The 21,434-nt window shown below is 45.6% G+C and overlaps 1 protein-coding gene across 2 annotated transcripts in view; it reads left to right on the top strand.

The window, feature by feature from the left end:
• RCAN1 (regulator of calcineurin 1) overlaps positions 1 to 17,916 on the top strand; it is a gene marked incomplete at both ends in the record, with an annotated part of 93,937 nt that extends 76,021 nt beyond the window's left edge. The window contains 4 exons of one of the 2 annotated variants that reach the window (XM_079705403.1): positions 10,421 to 10,507; positions 13,211 to 13,384; positions 15,372 to 15,531; positions 17,744 to 17,916. In XM_079705403.1, the coding sequence (XP_079561529.1) occupies positions 10,421 to 10,507; positions 13,211 to 13,384; positions 15,372 to 15,531; positions 17,744 to 17,916 (594 nt within the window). Of the gene's footprint in view, positions 1 to 10,420; positions 10,508 to 13,210; positions 13,385 to 15,371; positions 15,532 to 17,743 lie in introns of those variants that run through there. The other variant, XM_079705402.1, reaches the window with a different exon arrangement.
• Between the last annotated feature and the right edge of the window lie 3,518 nt (positions 17,917 to 21,434).

Below are 21,434 nucleotides of genomic sequence, written 5' to 3'. Positions count from 1 at the left end.
CAGAAGTGGGGCTCAGCAGACCCTGGCAGTTGATCACTGTATGTGCCACGTAATTTCTCCTCCACAGGGCCAGTAATGCCACCACGACCTCCCTGGGGATGGAAGTGCCAGGGCAGCTCAGACTCAAGGGTGAAGTCAGCCTCCAACTTCCGACAGTTAGTTCAACATAAGAAGATTGATCAAACTGTATCCTAGAATCTTGCAAGAGCAGTTTAAAATGCTGTCTTCTCAAAATGATCTTTTGAAAAACTATCTTAAAAGCTACACCCTGAGAATACCTGGATCTCAGTCTACTTTTAGATCATCTTTCCAACCGTGTCATTGAATATTGGTCGTAACAAAACCCTTCTGTCTTCATTCATCGTAAGCCAGTTCTATAGACATCCGTAAGTTCTGATTCTCAGTCGTGCTGTGTGCCTCCCTGGTATGGCCCAATCATGTCACCCTAACGATTGCTAAAGAAACCAACTGTGGTTTGTAAACGTTCGAGCGGAATCTAGGTCAGCCCTATAATAACGTCCTCACCATTCACTTGCATGAGAGTATAATTTCAGGAGTAGAGAGAACATCCTGCAAATGCCCAGGTAGTCACACGTAGAAATGTGTTGAGCCAGAAAAAAAAATAAAGAATTGCTGTGTAAGGAGCGAGGGACACACTCTCTCAATGTATTATTTGGAGTAGATTATTTGACACGGAACATTTTGAGCCACGGGGATATGGATGGGTAAGCTGCTTTGTGCGTATCCCTACCTCTCAGTATCTGGCTCAAAGCAGGTGACTAATCTATTTTTGATGACTTACTAAATTAAGCCAGAGGCCAAAAACTCAAATGCTTTTGGGGTCGGGAGCGACGGGGCCATTGGTATTCGAAAAGCAGGGGCTTAGCCAAGGGTTCAGCCGTTGCTGAGCAGACCTCTGGGCCCATTATTGCCACATCTTCCTTTTATTTTTTTAATCCCAAAGGAACCAGAAATTCTATTTCTATGTGAAACCTCCCAATTTTTAAATGTTGACAACCAATATTTTTATTTGGGGGGAGAGGGGCTGCCAGTTCACAACCAGTAAACTAACTTGGCCGTTCTAGACTTGAGGGAAAGGAGGCAGCTCTCACTTCTCAGATGCTCTGGTGCAAAGATGGGTGTGCAAATTTTAAGTCACTTGCCATAAACACCCCAATTTTCCTAACGAACAAAGTTGGCACGATTGTTCTTGCTTTTCATGGTGAAAGCATGATATCCAAGTTGTGGTGGTGCCTTGTTTGTCCTGTATTTATAGTTTATTGTTTGTTAAGTATGTTTTGAATCACTTGATTCAAACATGAATTCTTGATTCAAACATGAAACTTGATTCAACATGAATCACAATCATGTTACCTGCATGGAGGTGACAGGAGATAGTTCCTCAGGCAACTTATCAGACTTTTTTTTTTTCTTTTTTTCTGCGGTACGCGGGCCTCTCACTGTTGTGGTGGTCTCTCCCGTTGCGGAGCACAGGCTCCGGACACGCAGGCTCAGCGGCCATGGCGCACGGACCCAGCAGCTCCATGGTACGTGGGATCTTCCCAGACCGGGGCACGAACCCGTGTCCCCTGGATCGGCAGGTGGACTCTCAACCACTGCGCCACCAGGGAAGCCCTAGACTTTTAAATAATCCTCAAAGAAGGCAATGTCAGTGTGAAAAGACAGCATACGCAGTGGTGCTGTCGGTAATTTCCCAACAACAGACACGGAAATGGGGCCTGGGGGTGGGAACACGTAATACTTTTCTCTTCTCCCAAACTTGGCAAAACAACGATTTCTGAGATGAGATCCTGAGATTGAAAACTGGGTGTGGATACAAACTCTTTGTAGCCAAGTTATTGAAAACTGGGTTTCATATCTGGTGCTAAAGATTTACAGAGTTCGGTTTGACCTCATTCTTTTCCCCTTCCTCTTTTTTGACCGTCGACTCTGGTTTGGCCAGTCACTCACCTGGTATTGAAGGGGTGTCTGCGTGCCCCCAGCACTGTGCCAGGTTCCCTGCGAGAACCTACCAGAACCAGAACAGGATCCGGGCCTGCCTCAAGGCAGCACACGTGCCACCCAGGGTTTTAGTTGTGTCGGTTCTTCTGAGATGAGGATGGAACATAGAATGATGAGAGGAACAGGGCTTTTTCGTCAGCGTTCACACAAGAGTGTCGAACTCATCTTTTGAATGTAAAGGGATTTACTGGGTGGGAATGAATCAGTCTGGGGTTGTGAAAGCTGTTTGGAGCTGGAATGGAAGGTAACCGGGTCCTGGTGATTGATGAACACAAGAGCAGCCTGTCACCAGCCCACCCCTGCGCGAGTGTCCTTTTTTTTTTTATTTAAAGTTGAGTTTTATTAGACCATAGTCTCCCCCAACATTCTGTTTCTTTAGCATTACTGTGTTTTTTTTTTCTTTTTCTTTTTTTAAATAAATTTATTTATTTTACTTATTTATTTTTGATTGCGTTGGGTCTTTGTTGCTGCATGTGGGCTTTCTCTAGTTGCAGCGAGCGGGGGCTACTCTTTGTTGCTGTGAGCGGGCCTCTCATTGCAGAGGCTTCTCTTGTTGCGGAGCACAAGCTCCAGGCACGTGGGCTTCAGCAGCTGTGGCACACGGGCTTCAGTAGTTGTGGCTCACAGGCTCTAGAGCGCAGGCTCAGTAGTTGTGGCACGTGGGCTCAGTTGCTCCATGGCATGTGGGATCTTCCCGGATCAGGGCTCGAACCCATGTCCCCTGCATTGACCATTGCGCCAGCAGGGAAGCCAAGCCCCTGCACCAGTGTTCTTGTCCATGTTTTTGTCACTGCAGGATTGTGCCCTGGCTTCAGAAGAGCTTCAAAGCAGAAGTGAAAATCAATCATTAAAGCAAAGTGGGTCTAGAAAGGAATAAAGAGAACAATCGAGGAAGGATTATTAGGGGGGCTTTGGCCCCAGCTGGCTTTAAATAAATGTTACCTACCTTAATCCGGGGCTGCTGGTCTTCAAGTCATTACGTATAGTTTTGATTCGCCTGTGGCTATTACTCTATCGTAAGCTTTGCAAATAGTGCGTTTCCAAGACGTGATGGGGGGGTTAACCTTCACGTACTAGGGGAAGATTGAGGTAATACGGAAAAAAGAGTTAATGGGATTTCAAGTGCACACGGAATTTAACAAACAAGATGAAATCTTGGGTGAACTGTGACCTCTCTTGTAAGGTATCGATTTGAACGTGTCTCCTCCCTACGTTTCCCCAATCAATTGGTTGTTTTATTTTACTTTATGTCTTTTCTTTCTTTTTCTTTCGGTACGCGGGCCTCTCACTGCTGTGGCCTCTCCCGTTGCGGAGCACAGGCTCCGGACGCGCAGGCCCAGCGGCCATGGCTCACGGGCCCAGCCGCTCCGCGGCATGTGGGATCCTCCCGGACCGGGGCACGAACCCGTGTCCCCTGCATCGGCAGGCGGACTCTCAACCACTGCGCATGTTTTTGAGGGTGATTGCATTTTTCCTTCAGTTCCACAATAAGCTCTAACAGAGCATGACTGCCATTCTGCTAAGACATGTGTTTAGCATTTTCACCACTGCTTCCATCATTTGTGGCACTGGTGTCAATAAGCCACTTTTTAAAACAATTTACTAATAGGAAGTTCCACGTTATCTCAGAAATAGAAATTATTTGTATACTATCTTGTACTAATCTGTGTAAAGTATCAAATGATATTTCAGCCTTTTCCATTTTTTTTCCAAAGTATCAAAAATGACCCAGGCTGAAGTTTAGTATTAATATCATTTCTTTTGTGTTATCCTACAGATTCAGAAGATTAATGGTTATTAAACATAAAGGTTATTTTCATTAAAGATGGTTTTCTCAGCTCAGATTTAGAATTCATAGGCATCACCCTCTGTAGTGGGAGACAAGGGCACCCTCTTGTCTAAGGAGTTCTGGTTAGAACCTTCCAAGTCCCACAAAAAAAGGTTACCAGCTTTGTTTTACATTTTCTTTCATACAAGGCCCCTCCCTGTGGCCGAGCAGATCTTACCAGTAATAAAGCAATTCTATGAGCAGTAAATTCCTGAGCCCACATCTGGCTCCGCCCCGCTCCCCAGCCCATTCCCTGATTACCCTTCAGAGAGAACAAAAATGGAAACGCCTTTAGAAATCAGAAAGAAGAATATTTTCCTGTTCTCTTTCTTACACGTGATCATCACAAAAAAAGCAGAAAATTGGGACTTTAATCACCCTACTGCTGAGACAATAGGCCTTCAAACATTTTTGATCATGAACCTCATGGATGAAAGATTTTTGGTACATCTGCCAATAAAAGCATTTTATTTGTAACTTCTATACAAATTCTACTCCCTACCGTGCACCTTATAAAACACACCTTAAAAAATAGGCATTTAAAAAAGACAAGTGAACATATATTAAATTCAACACGTTCTGCCCAAATGACAAAGGCCTGTCGAGACCCCGGCCGTAGACACCTAAGGAGAGTCACAAGGCCTCTGGGAGTGTCCGGTGGGGTGAGGCCTCAGAGTCTGGAGCTGGTGGTGCAGTCCCGTGCCTGGACATCCTGCAAGCCACCATGCAGCAAGGACAGAGGAAGTACACCCTGGAATGTGACCAGCACCCGCTGAGCAAACTTGTACCTTTACCACGCCCTGCAACGAAAAGGAGGTCTTTGTTCAAACCAAAGGCACTAGAAACCCTCCAGTTAGGAACACAGATGGCCTTGGCCCTTCGATGGCTGGTGGATGCTGGCTCTTTGCCCGTCTCAGATGGACCCTCCCTGGTGTAGTCCCTGAACTTCACAAGCATTTATCTGCATCTCCAGGGAGTGGCAGGATGAGCAGTGGTGCCCTCAAGCAGCTCTCACTGTAGTAGGGAGATTGCCAGGTAAGAATATAACTAGGATGCCAGGCAGACTGCACTGAGAGCCGGGGGGATGGGGTGGGTGGGGGGGAGGTCACAGGGGTTAAAGGAGAGAGAGAACATAAAGTCCGGAGGGGTGCCTCCTGGAGAACGGATGTTTGGTGATGGGCTTTGAAGGATGAATAGAAGTTTGGCAGGCAGAGACGAGACTAGGGAGGAGCTGGCTGACGCAACTGAGGAAAGCAGGCAGAGCTGAGGGCTGCCTAGAGGAGTCATGGGCTCCGTAGTCAGAGAAGGTCTCGTGCCTTAGGGGTGCCTTGCCCCCAGCCTGTGCCTTCCCTCTTTTCTGAACCCAGACACTGGAGTGGTTCTGTTGCATGGACGTTCGTTCATGCCTCTCCTCTGCTCAAAACCCTCTGATATCAGCATGCAAGCCAGAGACCTTCCAATGGCTCAAGGTCTCACGTGGCCCTGCTCCCAACCACTTTCTCCACGTCCCTCCTCTACAGCCATCCTGAGCCTCCTGCTGGGCCTGGAACACGCCAGGGACCTTTGTGCCTTCTGTTCCCTGGCCTGAAATGCTGTTCCAGGCATCTCCCAGTTCACTCCGCCACTTCCTTCAGGTCTTGATGTTCCCACCTGTCATCTTCTCAGGGACGCCTTACTCCCTCCCTTCCTTCCTTCCTTTTTCTTTCTTTCTCTCTCTCTGTTTTTCTTTCTCTCTTTCTCCTTTTCCCAGCTTTTCCTATCCCTCATCTCTGCCTTATTCCCAGCACTTACCACTAACTAAACACACTATATATTTTACCCATTTATCTCATTTCTTTTTCTTTCTTCCCATCTAGAATGTAAGCTCCATGAGGGCAGGGGGTTTTGTCTCTCTTCATCTCTGAACCCCCAACACCTGGAACTGTGCTTGGGTGAAAGAACAAATGGGTAGATAGATGCGTGGATCGACAAATGGATGAATGCCAAGTGAAAATCTTCCCCTTTAACCTACAGAGCAATGGGAAGTCACTGAAATCTTTACAGTAGGAGAGGAATGTGATCAAGCTGAGCTTTGGGAAGTTTTATGTTGTGGGAATTACACACTATTTTGGAGCACTAAGAAATTGGCCACAGCAAGGCCACTTAGAAAGGTACTGTGGCTGCCTGAAATGGTGTGCAGGGGTGCCAGGGATGCTACAGAGAACCGAGAGACCCCTCCATTGACCAGTGGGGCACGTGGGAGAGGAAGCCATCCAGGAGGCCAGAGGGACTGAGAGAATGGAGATGGGGAAGTACCAAAGGGCACTGCTGCGAGGCAAGCACAGTTGCATGGAATCTGCAATCAAAGGATCAGGGTGGGGCTTCCCTGGTGGCGCAGTGGTTGAGAGTCCGCCTGCCGATGCAGGGGACAGGGGTTCGTGCCCCGGTCCAGGAAGATCCCACATGCCGCGGAGCGCCTGGGCCCGTGAGCCATGGCCGCTGAGCCTGGGTTTCCGGAGCCTGTGCTCCGCAATGGGAGAGGCCACAGCGGTGAGAGGCCCGCGGACCACAAACAAAAAAAAAAAAAAAAAAGGGATCAGGGTGAGTCCTGACTCTCCTCAACACAGTGAGGCCCTGTGGACCTCGGTATTCTTACCAATGAAATGGGAACTAGAAACACAACTAACGTGCATCAACCACTGATTGTGTTTCAAGCACTATACTGGGTACTCTGCCTGTGTCAGATTGTTCAGTCTTCACTGCAACTGGGAAGTTGATATTAACCTGGTTTCCAAGTGAGGACAAGAAGTGTCCCCTCAGTTAATAACACCTTTTAGACTGGCAAGTGGTAAAGATGACTCAGAGGCCCCTGTGTACAGTAACTTAGGTTGGGGAACAATGCTCCACATTATACAGGGAATATTAAATAACAGTAAAGCTATCCCATTATCTCAGAAGCTAAAAGCTCCATTAAAACACAAGTTTAATTGGCATTCAAGATAAACTCTCTGATACCTTTGGTCTCAATCAGGTGTGCCATTTTCCCACCCAGGAGATCTGCAGATTTCTTCTTTGCTCAGCTTTGATTTGCACAGCAAAGTCAGAACTCGGTTTCTCTCTGTGGTCATTCTGTAGAAGGCTTCACTGGTGGCACATTCTTGGCGTAGTTGTAAACTCCTTGGGGTTTATAATGGGCGTGCTGAGGTCATCCTCACTATGCTTTAAGAGTGCTGTAATGGGAATGATGGATTTCCACATACACCTCAATTGTTCCTCACTGAAAATAGAAACTTCTTAATGAAAATATGCTCTCACTGCTTGGAGCCAGAGGAAGCAAATGCAGGTCGAAGAGATTCATTTAAGGTTTTTAATGGCGCGAATGGAAGAAATGCAAAACATCTAAAGCTTTCAGCGGACTCAAGCATTTCATTTCTTCTCTAACTTCTGGTTTCTGTTTTACTTTTTTTTTTTTTTTGGCGGTACGCGGGCCTCTCACTGTTGTGACCTCTCCCATTGCGGAGCACAGGCTCCGGACGCGCAGGCTCAGCGGCCATGGCCCATGGGCCCAGCCGCTCCGCGGCACGTGGGATCCTCCCGGACCGGGGCACGAACCCGCGTCCCCCGCATCAGCAGGCGGACTCCCAACCACCGCACCACCAAGGAAGCCCCTGTTTTACTATTTTAAGTGCAATTTTTAGTATGCTTTTCAAGAGTTCTAATGAGACGTTGTTGTGGGCCCTGCTTTCTTCAAATCACTTACATCCAGCTTGCAAACAAGAATCAAAAAAGTACTTGCCTTTCAAACCACAAGGGATAGACAAATACCGTAGGACGTTTAGAAGTGCAAGTTCATGTCTAATAGACGTGCAGTCGAAGAGTGGACATTCCTAGCAAGAACTGTCAGGTGAGCCGATAAAAGGAAGGCCCTCTGGGTTCAGGGACAGGTGTCTGTCCCCTTGGCCAGCCGGGGCTTTGGAGCACCACGAAGTGTCCATGCTCCGTTCCTCTCACGCCGTGGGAAGCCTGTGTTATTGGACCCTAGGTGCCATCTCTCTCAGGTACACTTTGTGACCCGGTGGTTTTTGCCAGCCTCCCTACGGTCGGCCACAACTTTGAGCCCCTTTCTCTGATCTAGAAATGGAAGCACCCAAGTTCCCTAAATATGGTTCAGATGGAGCTTACCATCAATTCAAAGGCATGTACAGAATTGCATGTTTTGGGAGGCTTTCTGGACAGCCTAATGAAAGATCTATCATTTATCATTTATTTCTAAGAGCAAAGACAGTTCAACCATCTTCAAATACCTCACTATTCCTTTAAAAAAATTTTTTTTATCCCATCTGTATTAATGAAACCACAATTGTAAATCTGGGTGAGTTCAGTGCTGTTGTCTCAGATGAACAGAAATGTTCCAGATTTGCCCACACGACGTCGTGTCATGAGCTTTAATAGGAGGAGGAGGAGATGGTGAAATTAACCACCTCTTCCTCCTCTGATCTCCTTTTAACCCTTATTCACCAAGGTGGAATCCAGGAGAAAGAGAAAAGGAGGGACAGCTGCTCCGTAGGAGGGGAATGCACTTCTGTGCCTTCTACCTCCCATGCCTTTCCCCTTGGCCTCCCATACCCCCACTGCCACCCCCAGGCCACCACCAAAGCCTGCATGTGCCTCCAGGGTACGCTGCAGGCTCTGCACCGAAATGCAGCCAATCCCAGGGCACAGTTCCCAGAATCAAGCACCACCCAATGGACCATTTCCTCTTGGCATTTGATGCATGCTATACTATCTCACCGCGTTCGAAACTCTTCTAGAACATATGCACTTAGATCTCTTGGGTTGGCAATTACGGGTAATTTGGCAAAGCAAACACCATAACTGGTCTCTTGCATAACCCTACAGCTGGCAGCAGGGCACCATGCATGGAGACTAAGCAGTGCTCACTCATCCAAGAAGACTTCGCATTTCCTTTTATGGAGGGATAAATGCTCTGGTTTGTTCTTTCCCATTGCATATGTTCTTTTTATTATTGGCCGACTTTAATGATTCTTTGAAGTTAATTTTTAAATGTGAATAGCAGGATTCCACTTAACTTTTGGAAGCTTAAGAGGTGTCTGCCTCTAGACTAGAGAATGTTTTTATAAATAATAAGACTGCATTTAGGTGATAATGAGTAGGAAGGACCTAGGACTCACACTGCCATAGGGACCTAAACTAGCAAAGTACTTGGAAGTTCAAAGACTTGCAGCCTTTTAATAAGATTAACAAATACATACGACTATATATAAGAGAGATAACCAACAAGGACCTACAGTTTAGCACAGGGAGCTATACTCAATATCTTGTAATAACCAATAAGGGAAAAGAATCTGAAAAAGAATAGATATAGATATGTATAACTGGATCACTTTGCTGTATACCTGAAACTAACACAACATTGTAAATCAACTATACTTCAATTTAAAAAGTAATAAAGTAAAAAGTTGCAAAAAAAGAGTTGCAGCCTTTTCAAAGAACTGGCATGCTGACATCCAGTGTGCTTCTCCAAGACCAGCCATCTTACCTGAAAAAAGGCCAACTGAACTAACTTTTCAATTGTAGTGTACATTCTTTCTATTTCTTCTTCCTTTCCTAATTAAAGCAAAACCAAAAACTTTCAGTCTATGAGTCTCTAAGCAGACAACCTCCGAATGTTTCTTTTCTCAGCTTCAGAGGCTAGATCCTCTAAAATATTTTTGTATCTTTTCCCGAATTTAGCAGCCGTTAGAAAATGATCAAAGTGCTGCATATTCCTGGTTCTCAAATTACAATAATAAAGTTTTCCAATGAATATCCTAGGATCTCTTCTCACATTCTCACTGTGAAATACAAGTGGGAATTAGGACATTCCTCCAATAAAGTTTAATCAGAAAAAAAAAGGCCGTATTTCAAAACGAAGTCCACTTTTTCTTTAAAAGCAGAGTTCGTTGACCAAGACTGATTTCAAAATGTTTTCTCTAATACCCCAGCATATGAAACTTTGATTTAAGTGTTCAGGAAATTACAGGGATCAAACAACTTGCCAAGACTTCGGTTTCCAGGTTTCTCCAAGCCTTGAGAGTTCCCCGGAGGCTAATTACTGTTTACTGCTGTAGACCTTCCTCCTGTTCTTCTGTAACATTTTCCATCTTAAGAAGGGTCGTCCCATTCAGCCGAGGAGGCTGGTGACTGAGTGGCTGAATGGAATTACTACCAGTGGAAACTATGCTGCAAGAGGGGTAGATAAAGCAGCTGCAAAGCAAACCTCGGCAGTTTTTTCCATCCTCCCAAGCAAAGTTAATTAGCATAGGGAAAATGACTAAGGTGTTGACGTCACCTCTTTCCAGTAGAAACTTACACTCTGTCTCTGCCTGCCTGCGAGCAAGTAGGACTTGACTCAGGAATTTGGTGTCCAAACAGGATGCTCTGGAAGCGGTGCTTTTTTTTCCCTATGGGGGCCGGACCTCGGTGCTTTATAAGTGAGGGCTCAAGAAAGAACCTACAGCCTCTGGTAAAGGAACCTTACTTGGGGCTTGACCGTGGGAATTGCTGTAGCTTTCACTGTAAGAAAGCAAGATGCACTTTAGAAACTTTAACTACAGTTTTAGCTCCCTGATTGCCTGTGTGGCAAACAGTGAGATCTTCAGCGAAAGTGAAACCAGGGTAAGGCTTCTGATATAATGTGATTTTTGAGAGTTTTCAAACTATTATGTTAATTGGGACTATGAGCTGAAATACTTAGTGGGGTATGTGGTTCTCTTGTGGGTTTGGGGGTTTTGAAATACATCCAGAATGCTTGGAGCCTTAAAAATCAAAAGGTGTTGCCTGAGGAATTAACTGTGAAGGAATTTTTAAAGCTCTCAATATTTAAAAACGTCTGTGTCCTTTGACCAGTTAGTAAGAGAGGGTTTGGCGTGGTGTTTTTTCATTCTGTGTGGGTTGTAACAATAAGCAAACTTTTGGAAGGAGGACTTTTCTGACAGTGAACAGAATGTTTCCCTTTGACATTTAGAGTTCAGGATACTTTGATTTCTATCTCAAGAAATCAATATTGGAAAGATATTTGAATGTGTGCAGTAATTACAAGGGCCTGTCTTCAAGTTTCCAGATTTCTCTAGCTGGAGAAAATGCAGCCATAGCAAATAAGTAATAAAACTGGATACATAACTTAAGTGTGGGATGAGTATACCTCCTGGGAAGCAGCTCTCATTGATGGCTATTAATATAATTAGTAATTTTAATTACTATGCGTTTCTTCTTCATTTGATTAAAATGTAAGATTTTCATCAGTAGCTACGAAGCTATCTAATTGATCTCTAACAATATTATATATGAATGAATTCTGTATGTTCTGTTTGGGGGGCGGTGATCATGTTATACCTTTAGACCCAAAGACCTACTGAGACATCGGAAGCTTTCTTTTTTTTTTTTAATCAAATTTAACTCCATAACTGTGTACAATGCTTGCAAGCCGGGACTGTAGTTTTTGAACTAGATATTAGAGCATGTTCTACATGTAAAAGTCCTACAAAGTCTACGTATTTAATGTTAGCTTTTATATGAGTAAAATCACTGATTTACTTAATTGAGTAGAGATGCCATCCAATAACTATAATCACTAGGTATTGGTTATTAGAACAAATAAGATTATTTTATAAGAGAATACTAATAGCATAATAGCAATATGAAATTAACAAGATAGTGTGGGTTCTCTTGGGTTCTGGTCCTAAGCCCTGACTTGTATTCTAAAAATATTCAGCAAAGTCATCTCTCTTAAATTATGAATGATAACTTTAAAACTAAGCAGTTGGTCACAGTGCCTACGGATGAGGTCGTGTGAAATTCCAGATCTGCGCAGACACCCTTATGCCCCAGACTTGCCCGTGCTCGGGAGGGGTGGAGAACAAGTCACGTGCAGCCAGATGAAATCGCAGCTTAAACATCTGCTGTGCATTCTTTCTCATTCTTTGCCTCTGCAACACCCCTCGTGGGAAAGTCACAGACATTTCCATCAACTAAAGAGAAGCCGGGGAATTCTAAGAGAGAACGGTTGTGAGCTGTTCCTACTCCCCCTGAGCCACCTGCCTGGTGGAGACACCCGCCAGCAGGGAATGCAGGACCTGCCCACAGCCCTGCCCTGTGGACCAGGCACTGACGGACAGGAAGGCCCATCCCCTCCCCCGCTTTCTAGCTGTGAATATCCTCAAAGATGTTCTCCCTTCTTGTTGGGAATCCTCTCTCCCCTCTGCAGAAGCACCGTGCTCTGCATAGGTCTCCAGGGTACTTGTGGGCTCCAGGGCCTCCTCTTCTCACCAGTCATCTGGGTGGAGGGCACGCTGCCTCATCTGGGCTCTCACCATCTGCCTCTCACCATCCTCACAGTTTAGTCTGAAAAATGTTTCAGAAAGCTCGGAGACTGAAAGTCCCTGCATAATCTTCCTGGAAGTTTCAAGACTGTCCATCACCTCCCTCTCTGGTCAGAAAGGTTGCAGTGGCCTCCCAGGTCCCCCCAAGGGCACTCGCACTCAGGACCCGGCCCGGGGTCGCTCCCTAGAGCTTTTCCCAGGAGCTGATGAACGCTCTCCTGAATCTAGGCTTTTAGTCCTTGAACTTGGGCATTTCAATTCTAAGGGCTCATGCTGTTTCATAGTGTTCACTCGTTCTTTTAACACTAGAGCTAGATCTGTACATATATTAAAGCCAGCGAGCAGAAATGGGTTCATTGGCAGAATGTTAATTTTTGAAACCACTACTATTTTAGAGAGTTAAAAAGTAGCAGATTGAATGGGAAAATAATAATGGGAATTTTTTTAAAAAACTGCTTCCTTTACATTAAGAAATGCAAGCCTTTTCATTAACTTCATTGGTTACCAATTCAATAATAATGTTGGTTTTTTTTTTTTGAAATTAGCTCCAGTGCTTTTAAGTCCAAAAGCAATATCTGATGGACAAAGCAATGCCCTGAGCTGAGTGGTGGGATTGGAGCTCACTAGATTGGGGGAGGTCACAGGACAATAGGGTCTGGCAGGCCAGAAGGGTGACAAATGAACAAATGAAAATGTTCCTTCTACTTTAAAAAGAATGTTTCCGTGACTGTAAGAAGTGTTGAAGTATTGGTAATTGTTCAGCTGATTAAATGAATTTAGTATATCGTACATTCTTACTTTTGTATAAATCACGTATATTAAATTAAAAGGGCAGAATCTCCCCAGAGGAGAAAGGTGGGTTCTCTGTCTTCTGTAAGAAAAAAGTTGGAAGTTCTTGACATGATTAATAATTTGGTTCCTCCATAAGAAATGTAATGAAGTCATCCAGTCAAAGGTCGTATGCAGGTAAATTTCAACTCCTTTTATTTTTATTTTTCAGGCCAAATTTGAATCCCTCTTTAGGACATATGACAAAGATATCACCTTTCAGTATTTTAAGAGCTTCAAACGAGTCAGAATAAACTTCAGCAACCCATTATCTGCAGCAGATGCCAGACTCCAGCTACATAAGACGGAATTTCTTGGAAAGGAAATGAAATTATATTTTGCTCAGGTGAATCGAGTTCATTGATACCCATCCTCCTCCCTCCTCCCTCCCACCCTTAAAAGCTAACACTTATATATGGAATTTAAGAAAAAAAATGTCATGAAGAACCTAGGGGTAAAACAGGAATAAAGACACAGACCTACTTGAGAATGGACTTGAGGATATGGGGAGGGGGAAGGGTAAGCTGTGACAAAGCGAGAGAGAGGCATGGACATATATACACTACCAAACGTAAGGTAGATAGCTAGTGGGAAGCAGCCGCAGAGCACAGGGAGATCAGCTCGGTGCTTTGTGACCGCCTGGAGGGGTGGGATAGGGAGGGTGGGAGGGAGGGAGACGCAAGAGGGAAGAGATATGGGAACAGATGTATATGTATAACTGATTCACTTTGTTATAAAGCAGAAACTAATAAAAAAAAGTAGCTTAGACATCCATTACGTTTAGGTTGATTTAAAACTCCAAGAAATCATCTTGAGAAGGGCAAAATTCATACTCGAAATTTTTCATGTCACCTATTTTAAGAAGACATCGGGGTGTATTTGAAAGTGCCCTCAGAGATGACCTTCTTGGGTTGAGTGATGAGGGGAGAAAGAGAGCCTTTCCTGACTCAGAAAGGTGGAGGCCCGCAGGGTCGTGGGCGTGGCTACCCTTGACCCCCCCGGGCCAGAGCGGTTCGGCTCTGCGCTGGGTCCCCGCAGCCCGCTCACTCCTGGAAAGCTGGAATCTGCAAGCCGGTCCTGCACATCAGCACGGGGCTGCCAGACCCGGCCTGCAAGGAAAACAGTGGGTTCACCAGGCAGGTAGCAAATGCTAAGAAATACTCCTGGTAAGCGGGGGTCCCGGCCCCAGGGCATTCCCGGGAGCTGTGCGGCGGGTTTGCTGTTTCTCCTGCATCACCCTTCCTGCCTCCCCCAGCAACTGCCTTCTCTAGGCAGCTCACAGAGTTCCATTTGATGATGTTACCGGAGTCTAACAGCTTGGCAGGGGGAGGGGCAGGGGCTCTTCGGATGCTGCTCCCTGTTGAAAGGGACCCCCCACTGGGGCCCTGAGTTCCCCTTGCCAGTACGGGAGCAGATCCTGTAGAGGGGCTTCCTGACCTTGCGCGAAGGTGAACTTGCTCGTCCAGGGTAAATGAGAGCCGGGATGCCCTGCCCCCTGGTGGTGAGTGCGAGGCACAGGCTTCAACCTTGGATCCTTAGGAGCAAATTCCCTTCTACGTTTGGTGGGGTTCCGTATAAGTAATTACTCGGTCTCTCCACGACGTTTTCTGGTTTATTAAAGTAAATGCAGGTTCATTGTGAATTTTTTTTTGTGGGGGGGGATACTAAAGAGCAAAGAAAATCCAAACTGGTAACATTTTGATGTAAGATGTCTCCAAACAGCCCTCTAATCACTGGTATAATTTTTAAGCCAAAACTAGGATCTTGGTCATTGTTCCTTATCATTATTGTTTTAAATATGTATCCTGGAAGGTAGATGTATTTTTCCTTCCTCACTTTTGGCGTCTGATTCAGAGCCCCAGAGGGAGGGAAGCCTGAGAGCGAGGTGGGCAGGAGTCCTGGGTCATCTTAGAGATGTCGCTTAGCCTTTGGAGCTTCTGTGATATGATGTGATACCACCGTAATATGAGGAGCTGGAAGCAATTGATGCTGAGATCCCTCTTGACCTCAGGGACAGTGCTTTACTTCTCCCATGTTTACTAAAATGATCTCTGTATACTTTCTATCAGTCTAGTTCAAGCGTAATTACTTGCAGTCCCGGTGCCTGTGAGTCCCTGTCCTGCGAGGGGCCTCTAATCATGTTTGCACCATAATCCAAGTTCCCTTCCCCGCCCTTAGAAACCGTATTGCGATTCATCCTTGGGCTGCACCTGTTCGGCTGTCTGGACATGGGTTTTTCCTTCACACCTGTCTTCCGTAGGCTGCCATTAAGCGCTACTGCTGCTTCAATTCTTCCCCCGAGGAAAACCCACTGCATTTATCTCTCTCCTCAGACTTTACACATAGGAAGTTCACACCTGGCTCCACCAAACCCAGACAAGCAGTTTCTGATCTCTCCTCCTGCCTCGCCGCCGGTCGGTTGGAAACAAGTGGAAGACGCTACTCCCGTCATAAATTATGACCTTTTATATGCTATCTCCAAGCTGGGGCCAGGTAAGCAGTGCCCTTGGGTGGAGAGGGGGCAAGGAGACGTGGAGAGATTGTGGTCAAGGCACAGAGACACGCCTGCAGCAGAAGTGGCCACGACCCCATTGCTCTTCCCACTTCTCACGTGATCAGTGCCAGTGTGTGAATTGTCTCTATTTGCGTTCTTCTGAATCGAAGCAACCCATGCCCCGGGGTGGGAGCGTGCACGCCTGCCTCTGACTTCCTCCCTTAGGAAAGCGTGCAAGCTGGTCCAGGGGACCAAGTACCATGACCCCCCTGGGCCGCATCGCGGAAATCCATCCCTTCACCCACGGAGCACGGCTGGTGTGAGGGACTCAAGACCCGGCCTCACGTCCTGTTGCTCCAAGTGGGGATGGGTGATTGGGTTTTGGAAAGGGAAAACAGGCTTTCCCCACTTTTAGACATTTCATTTTTAGTCAAGGTCATTTCATCTATTGATCTGCTTCTCCCCTGACCTTTTGAATGTGTGAGGGAACAGAGACCCATAGATCATAGTGGAGAAAGAGCCCCAGTCACAAAGCCCAATAGGGAGGGGTGCTCCCCTAGGGAGCTTGCCAGGGAAAGAAGAGGTTCCGGTCCTCAGAAGGGACAAAGGTGTGAGCATTTAGGAAGAAAGGTACTCTGGCCTCAGGCTCCTCATCCAGAAAATGGGTATTACCAGTGGAGTAGTCAACGAGATCATCGTGTGAAAAGCGCTTCATTTAGTGCCTAGCTTATCGGCAGTACTCAAAACATGTTTTCTGGAAACAGTACAATGTTGGAGGTTCCTGTCCTACCTACCTGGTAGGATCTGGGTGAGCTGGCAGGTGCAACCGGGGGTCTTGGGGTAAAGAGCTTTGAGCCCCCTTTCTGCCCTATTCATGGAGCAAATGCAATAAACGCTGAGGCCATCAGCTTTCTCCTTGACCAGCAATCTGATGTTCCTCTGAGGGGACGGTTTTATTTTCTTGGACCATCAGCAGTTTCACATGGAAAAGATGACATCTCTGTAAACATCGCTCTGACGGAAATTCCCCCTGTGGTAGAAAGCAAGAATCACATTACTTACTGCTCATGGTGGCATGAAGTCAAGACGGAAGTGGCCAGCGCTCCTCCCGGCAGCTCCAGGCCAACGTGTATTAGGTAGCAGAGGGCCGAAACCTCCCGGGATGCTAGAGAAGGGAGGAAGGGGATGTCCACCTGGGGAGAGGCGTCAAACTGCGCCAGAGGCAGGAAGCGCTGCTAGTGAGCATGCTTCACACTCTAGAACCTACTGCTTCTTTCCAGACGGCTTGTTTGAGAAACCCTTCTAGAAAATAGCCATAAGAAGATCAATTTGCCCTTAGTTTACTTAGGGCTTATGACCTTGAATAGTCTTTCTTTCAACAGTTGAAAGATTGCAAAGATTTTGCAAATATGATCCTGTCCCCCATGCTTTCTGGACGGTGACTCCTCAGCAGGTAGATAGGGATTTGTAGAGGGGGTCGTGACCAACATTTTGAGTGATCTCTCTGCCCCTCCACCTTAATTCCCCCCCTACCCCGAGAATGCTGAGGCTCTTTTCCCCTTTCAGCCGCAGTTACAATAGCATTCCAGTCTCACGCGTGGGGTAGAGAAGAGGCAACACCTTTTTTATGAGTAAAAGCGTCTTGACTGAACCTGATAAAATTCAGGTGACGTAGAACAGCAGGACACTCCTGGTTCAAGGGGTTGATAGCTGTGTGAAAAAGGATATGGTGTGGTCAAAAATGTTTTCAGAGCACCTGTTTCAACCAGCACACCTGTGCAGGGCTGTGCAGGGCCTCCCCGTGCCTCCTGTCCCTCTCATGGGCTCAAGAGGTCCTTTCCTAACGCCTTTACTCATGCACCGTCTTTTCCTGAATGGGTGCTCCTTGCACCACACCGGGGAAGTCCTCCGGGTAGCTTAGAGGGCCTGGTGAACATGCTAAGTGTAATTGCAAAATACACTCCTTCCATACCTTCCATATGCCTGGACTCAGAGTGTTTGATTGAAAGCTGAGTCATTTACGGTGGTGAGATATAGACTGAGCCACCAAAGAAACACCAATCCAGAGTGTGGCTGCCTGCGGCCCTCCGTCCCCACTGGACGCCCACAGAAGCTTGGCCGAGCTGACCCCTCCATGTGCATCCGTTTGCTCTTGCTCTTCGACCCTCAGGTCCTTGCCTGAGTTACCCTGCAATTATTTTCTTTCCCTAGGGGAAAAGTATGAATTGCACGCAGCAACCGACACCACTCCCAGTGTGGTGGTCCACGTGTGTGAGAGCGATCAGGAGAACGAGGAAGAAGACGAGGTGGAGAGAATGAAGAGACCCAAACCCAAAATTATCCAGACCAGGCGGCCGGAGTACTCACCCGTCCACTTAAGCTGAACGGGCACCCGGACGAAGAAGTGTTCTGAATCATACTCACGAGAAGGAATCTTTTACTGTGGAAGTGGCCAGTCACAACTTTGGAGGTGGCAGCCTGTGATCGCTGTGGCAGAAATTCCATGTTGCTCAGAAGGGAATCGAGGCTTTGTCTTCTGGTTCTAACGCTGCACGTCAGTCAATGTTCATGGCTCCTGGGAATGTCCTGAGCCAATCACTGAGTTTGGGGTGATCGCACAAGGACTTCTGGGAACGTCTCGAGAAAACCAATAACGACAGTGTTTTGTACTTGTTCTTTTCTGGTAGGTTCTGTTTTTGCCAGGGGTAGATTGATCCGTGGGTCCAGGGAGAGCCTTCTGTTTCTAAGCAGCCTACAAGGTAGACTCTCTCTCCCAGTAGGAAAAGGCACCACGTGAAGCCATAAGGTTGTCTGGTGCAGAAAGGTTGTGAAGACAACAATGCAATGTGGAAATTGTAGTGTCTCATTTTTTCCCCCTCACGTTCTAATGTTTGTGCATGTGTATTACTGATTTTCAGAACTAACCTTTGGTCGTATATAGAGTTATGCCACTGTTGTTTTACATCTTTGGGGAAGATAGGGAAGCATTTGCAAAATCTGTCCCCTTTCCAGATTCAATGACTGTCTTTGCAACAGCACACACAGGGGGATTCTACCGGTAATACACCCACTCAGCATCCTATTTGATGCAACCTAGAACTTGTGCTTTTGCAAAAGAAGTCGATCTGAATTTCCTACATAGCGTTTCGCTTGTAAAACTCAGAAAAGAGCAGTTTCACTGCCAACTTTTAGTGGGTGAGAAATTTTAGTTTAGATGTTTTAGGTCAGACAATAAATGGGTTTCATTTATTTCTTTTACGTGGTGGTTTATATACATGAATCATAGCCAAAACCCTTTTTGGGGGGAACTGTCAGTTGAGATCATTGATTTTTTTTAACCCCACTGAAACATCAAGATAAACTTGTAAATAAAGCTGATAGCATATATTCATACCTGTTGTGTCCTTGGGTGAGAAATACGGCCGTGGAAGACTAGTGTAAGATGTATTAACCTCCCTGTGAATTGTATGTTATGGAAAACGCCTTTCAACTATTTGACAGGACCTGAATTCAAAGCATGTGAAGTGGACAGTAGACGTGTGGTGGTATGAGAAGGATGCAGTGCCTTTCCCCATTCATTCCTGACGGAATTGTCACACTAGGTTAAATGTTTGTAATTGTTTTCTAGTTGTCATGTGTGTGTCTGGTCCATAGGTATTCTATTTTGGCCTTACGATACCATAACAAGGTTTGTCCTTTTGAAATACCTAATGCCAAGTAACAATGCATGCTTTGGAAATGTGGAAGATGGTGTTCTTTAAGAAGCAAAGGTATGTGGCTGTTCATATCAAGACCTTGACTGAATGTTCTCAAAACCCTGTTTACAGTACTTGGTGGGGGTTCGGGGCAGATGAGGGAGAGACCATTGCATAGCTGTTCAAGTGTCCCTAGTTAAGTGCTTTTAAACTGGAGAGGCTAACCTCAAGATATTTTTTTTAACTGCATTCTATAATAAATCGACACAATATGCTCTTTACGGAAAAGTTACCTGTTTGTCATTTTATTTCTAATTGTCAACCTCTGCACCCTTTGAATTCTGCAGTCTCAGAAGGACGCATCCCTTCATCTGTTTGAGTTTGGAAACTCCCAGATCCTTGCTGTGATTCACAGAGGGTCAACCACACTAATGCTGCATCACCTAGGAAAGGGGAAAATGGAGAAAACTGAAATCAGAAATCTGAGTATTTTCTTTTGTCCAGGGAGAGGATACTCTGATGAAAACCCCTTTCGCCAGCAGATCCACTAAACGACAATCTTTCTGATTGTTAATTTAAGGAGTTTTCTTTCCTGTTAGAAAAGATGCCCATGGAAGATACTAAGTTACAAAGGCCAGTTATGTTCAGAAAATCTGTCTGTAAGCCTCCTCTTTGAATCTCACCTGGAGCTCTTATTACAAATGGTGGCGAACTCCTGGCCAGCCCTCAAAGGCCTAAACAACCCCATGTTTATTTGCCGAACTAGAGCAAATGGTGTTAATCTTCATCGAGATGAGCCTCAGGCATTTTTCCATGAAAATTCACTTGCTCCTCTGGTTTCCTTGTACAAGCAGCCTCATTCTCTCATTCCCCAACAGCATTTGCATATTTTAAATTCATATACGTTTGAGGTTTAAACATGTTGGAAAATCCACATTTCCACCCGACTGGTTGAATCTGATTGTTGAGGAGATTCACGGATTAACCACGGGGGTGGGGGGAAGGGCTGTTATTTGTCATCATGTTGAATAACTAGGAGCCCCTGCAGAGCAGAACTGAATTGGGAAGTGTGCTGGTCCAGGATCCGGTTTCATAAATAACCCTGGAGGGAGTTCCCTGGCGGCCTAGTGGTTAGGATTCCGGGCTTTCACTGCCGGGGCCCAGGTTCAGTCCCTGGTGGGGAAACTGAGATCTCACAAGCCACGCGATGTGGCAAAACAAAACATAACATTAATAACCCTGGCATAAAGTCAAATTGTGTTGTCAGTTAATGCAGATTTCCAACAGTTCCCCTTACACAACTGGGGAAATACAGGTGGCTGGTCCCACTGCTCGGGAAGCCGTCAGACCCTAGAGTAGAAATCACAAGTCAACAAACAGCCTCACTCCTGATGGACGATGTCTGATGAGTGGTTCTGTGGCAGGTACAGCCTCACCTGAAATTCCAAAGCCAATAATGTTCACAGTCTGGTTACCTGGCAGATGATTATGAAGGGCCCTAAATCACGCACGTGCCCAGGACTCAAGCATCTCTCTAGCCCTGCTAGCGAGAGGGCTCAGTAAAATGCAAAACGACAGACACAAAACAGGCAGAATCACGCGGGACGCATCCTTTGCCATTGATTGGATGTGTTCCTTAAAGAGATTTTCATAGACTATATTTCTCATCTGATGATAAGTAGCTTGGAGCCATCCAACCAAGAAAAGAAAATCAGCCCCTCAATGTATGCTAAATCCAAGCAAAGGGAGGTAAATGATGAGAGAAGTATAACAGTTCGTGCAGCTATTAATACTCGGGCTATAAACATTGACTTGCAGTCAGCAAGCATTTAGGATTTTTCATGTCCAGAATCTTGTGAGAATTAGTGCCCGCAGGAGATATGGGTTTTTGGAGAGCTTTAATTTTAGGTGAAATTATACAGAACTCACTACCAACTAAATAGATTTTCTGAAATATTCATTGTAAAGGATTAAATATACTATACAGGCATGTTATGACCAAAAGTGAATCGGCAGTTGGGGTATGTCATATTTTACAGCATTTAAAGAATTCTGTGGAATATTTGCATTAAGTGCCTATCAAGTAAAGTTCATCTAAAGGTCAACAATTCAGATGGAAATTACATAAATAATTTACCTTAAAATTATCTGAGAAGAAGTTAGAATATAATAAGAAACACATTTTTTTCTTCTCCAATTCTCGTGTC

Source organism: Hyperoodon ampullatus (assembly GCF_949752795.1).
Source record: "Hyperoodon ampullatus genome assembly, chromosome: 5".
Taxonomy (NCBI): domain Eukaryota; kingdom Metazoa; phylum Chordata; class Mammalia; order Artiodactyla; family Ziphiidae; genus Hyperoodon; species Hyperoodon ampullatus.
This window is presented reverse-complemented; position numbering and strand designations above follow the sequence as displayed.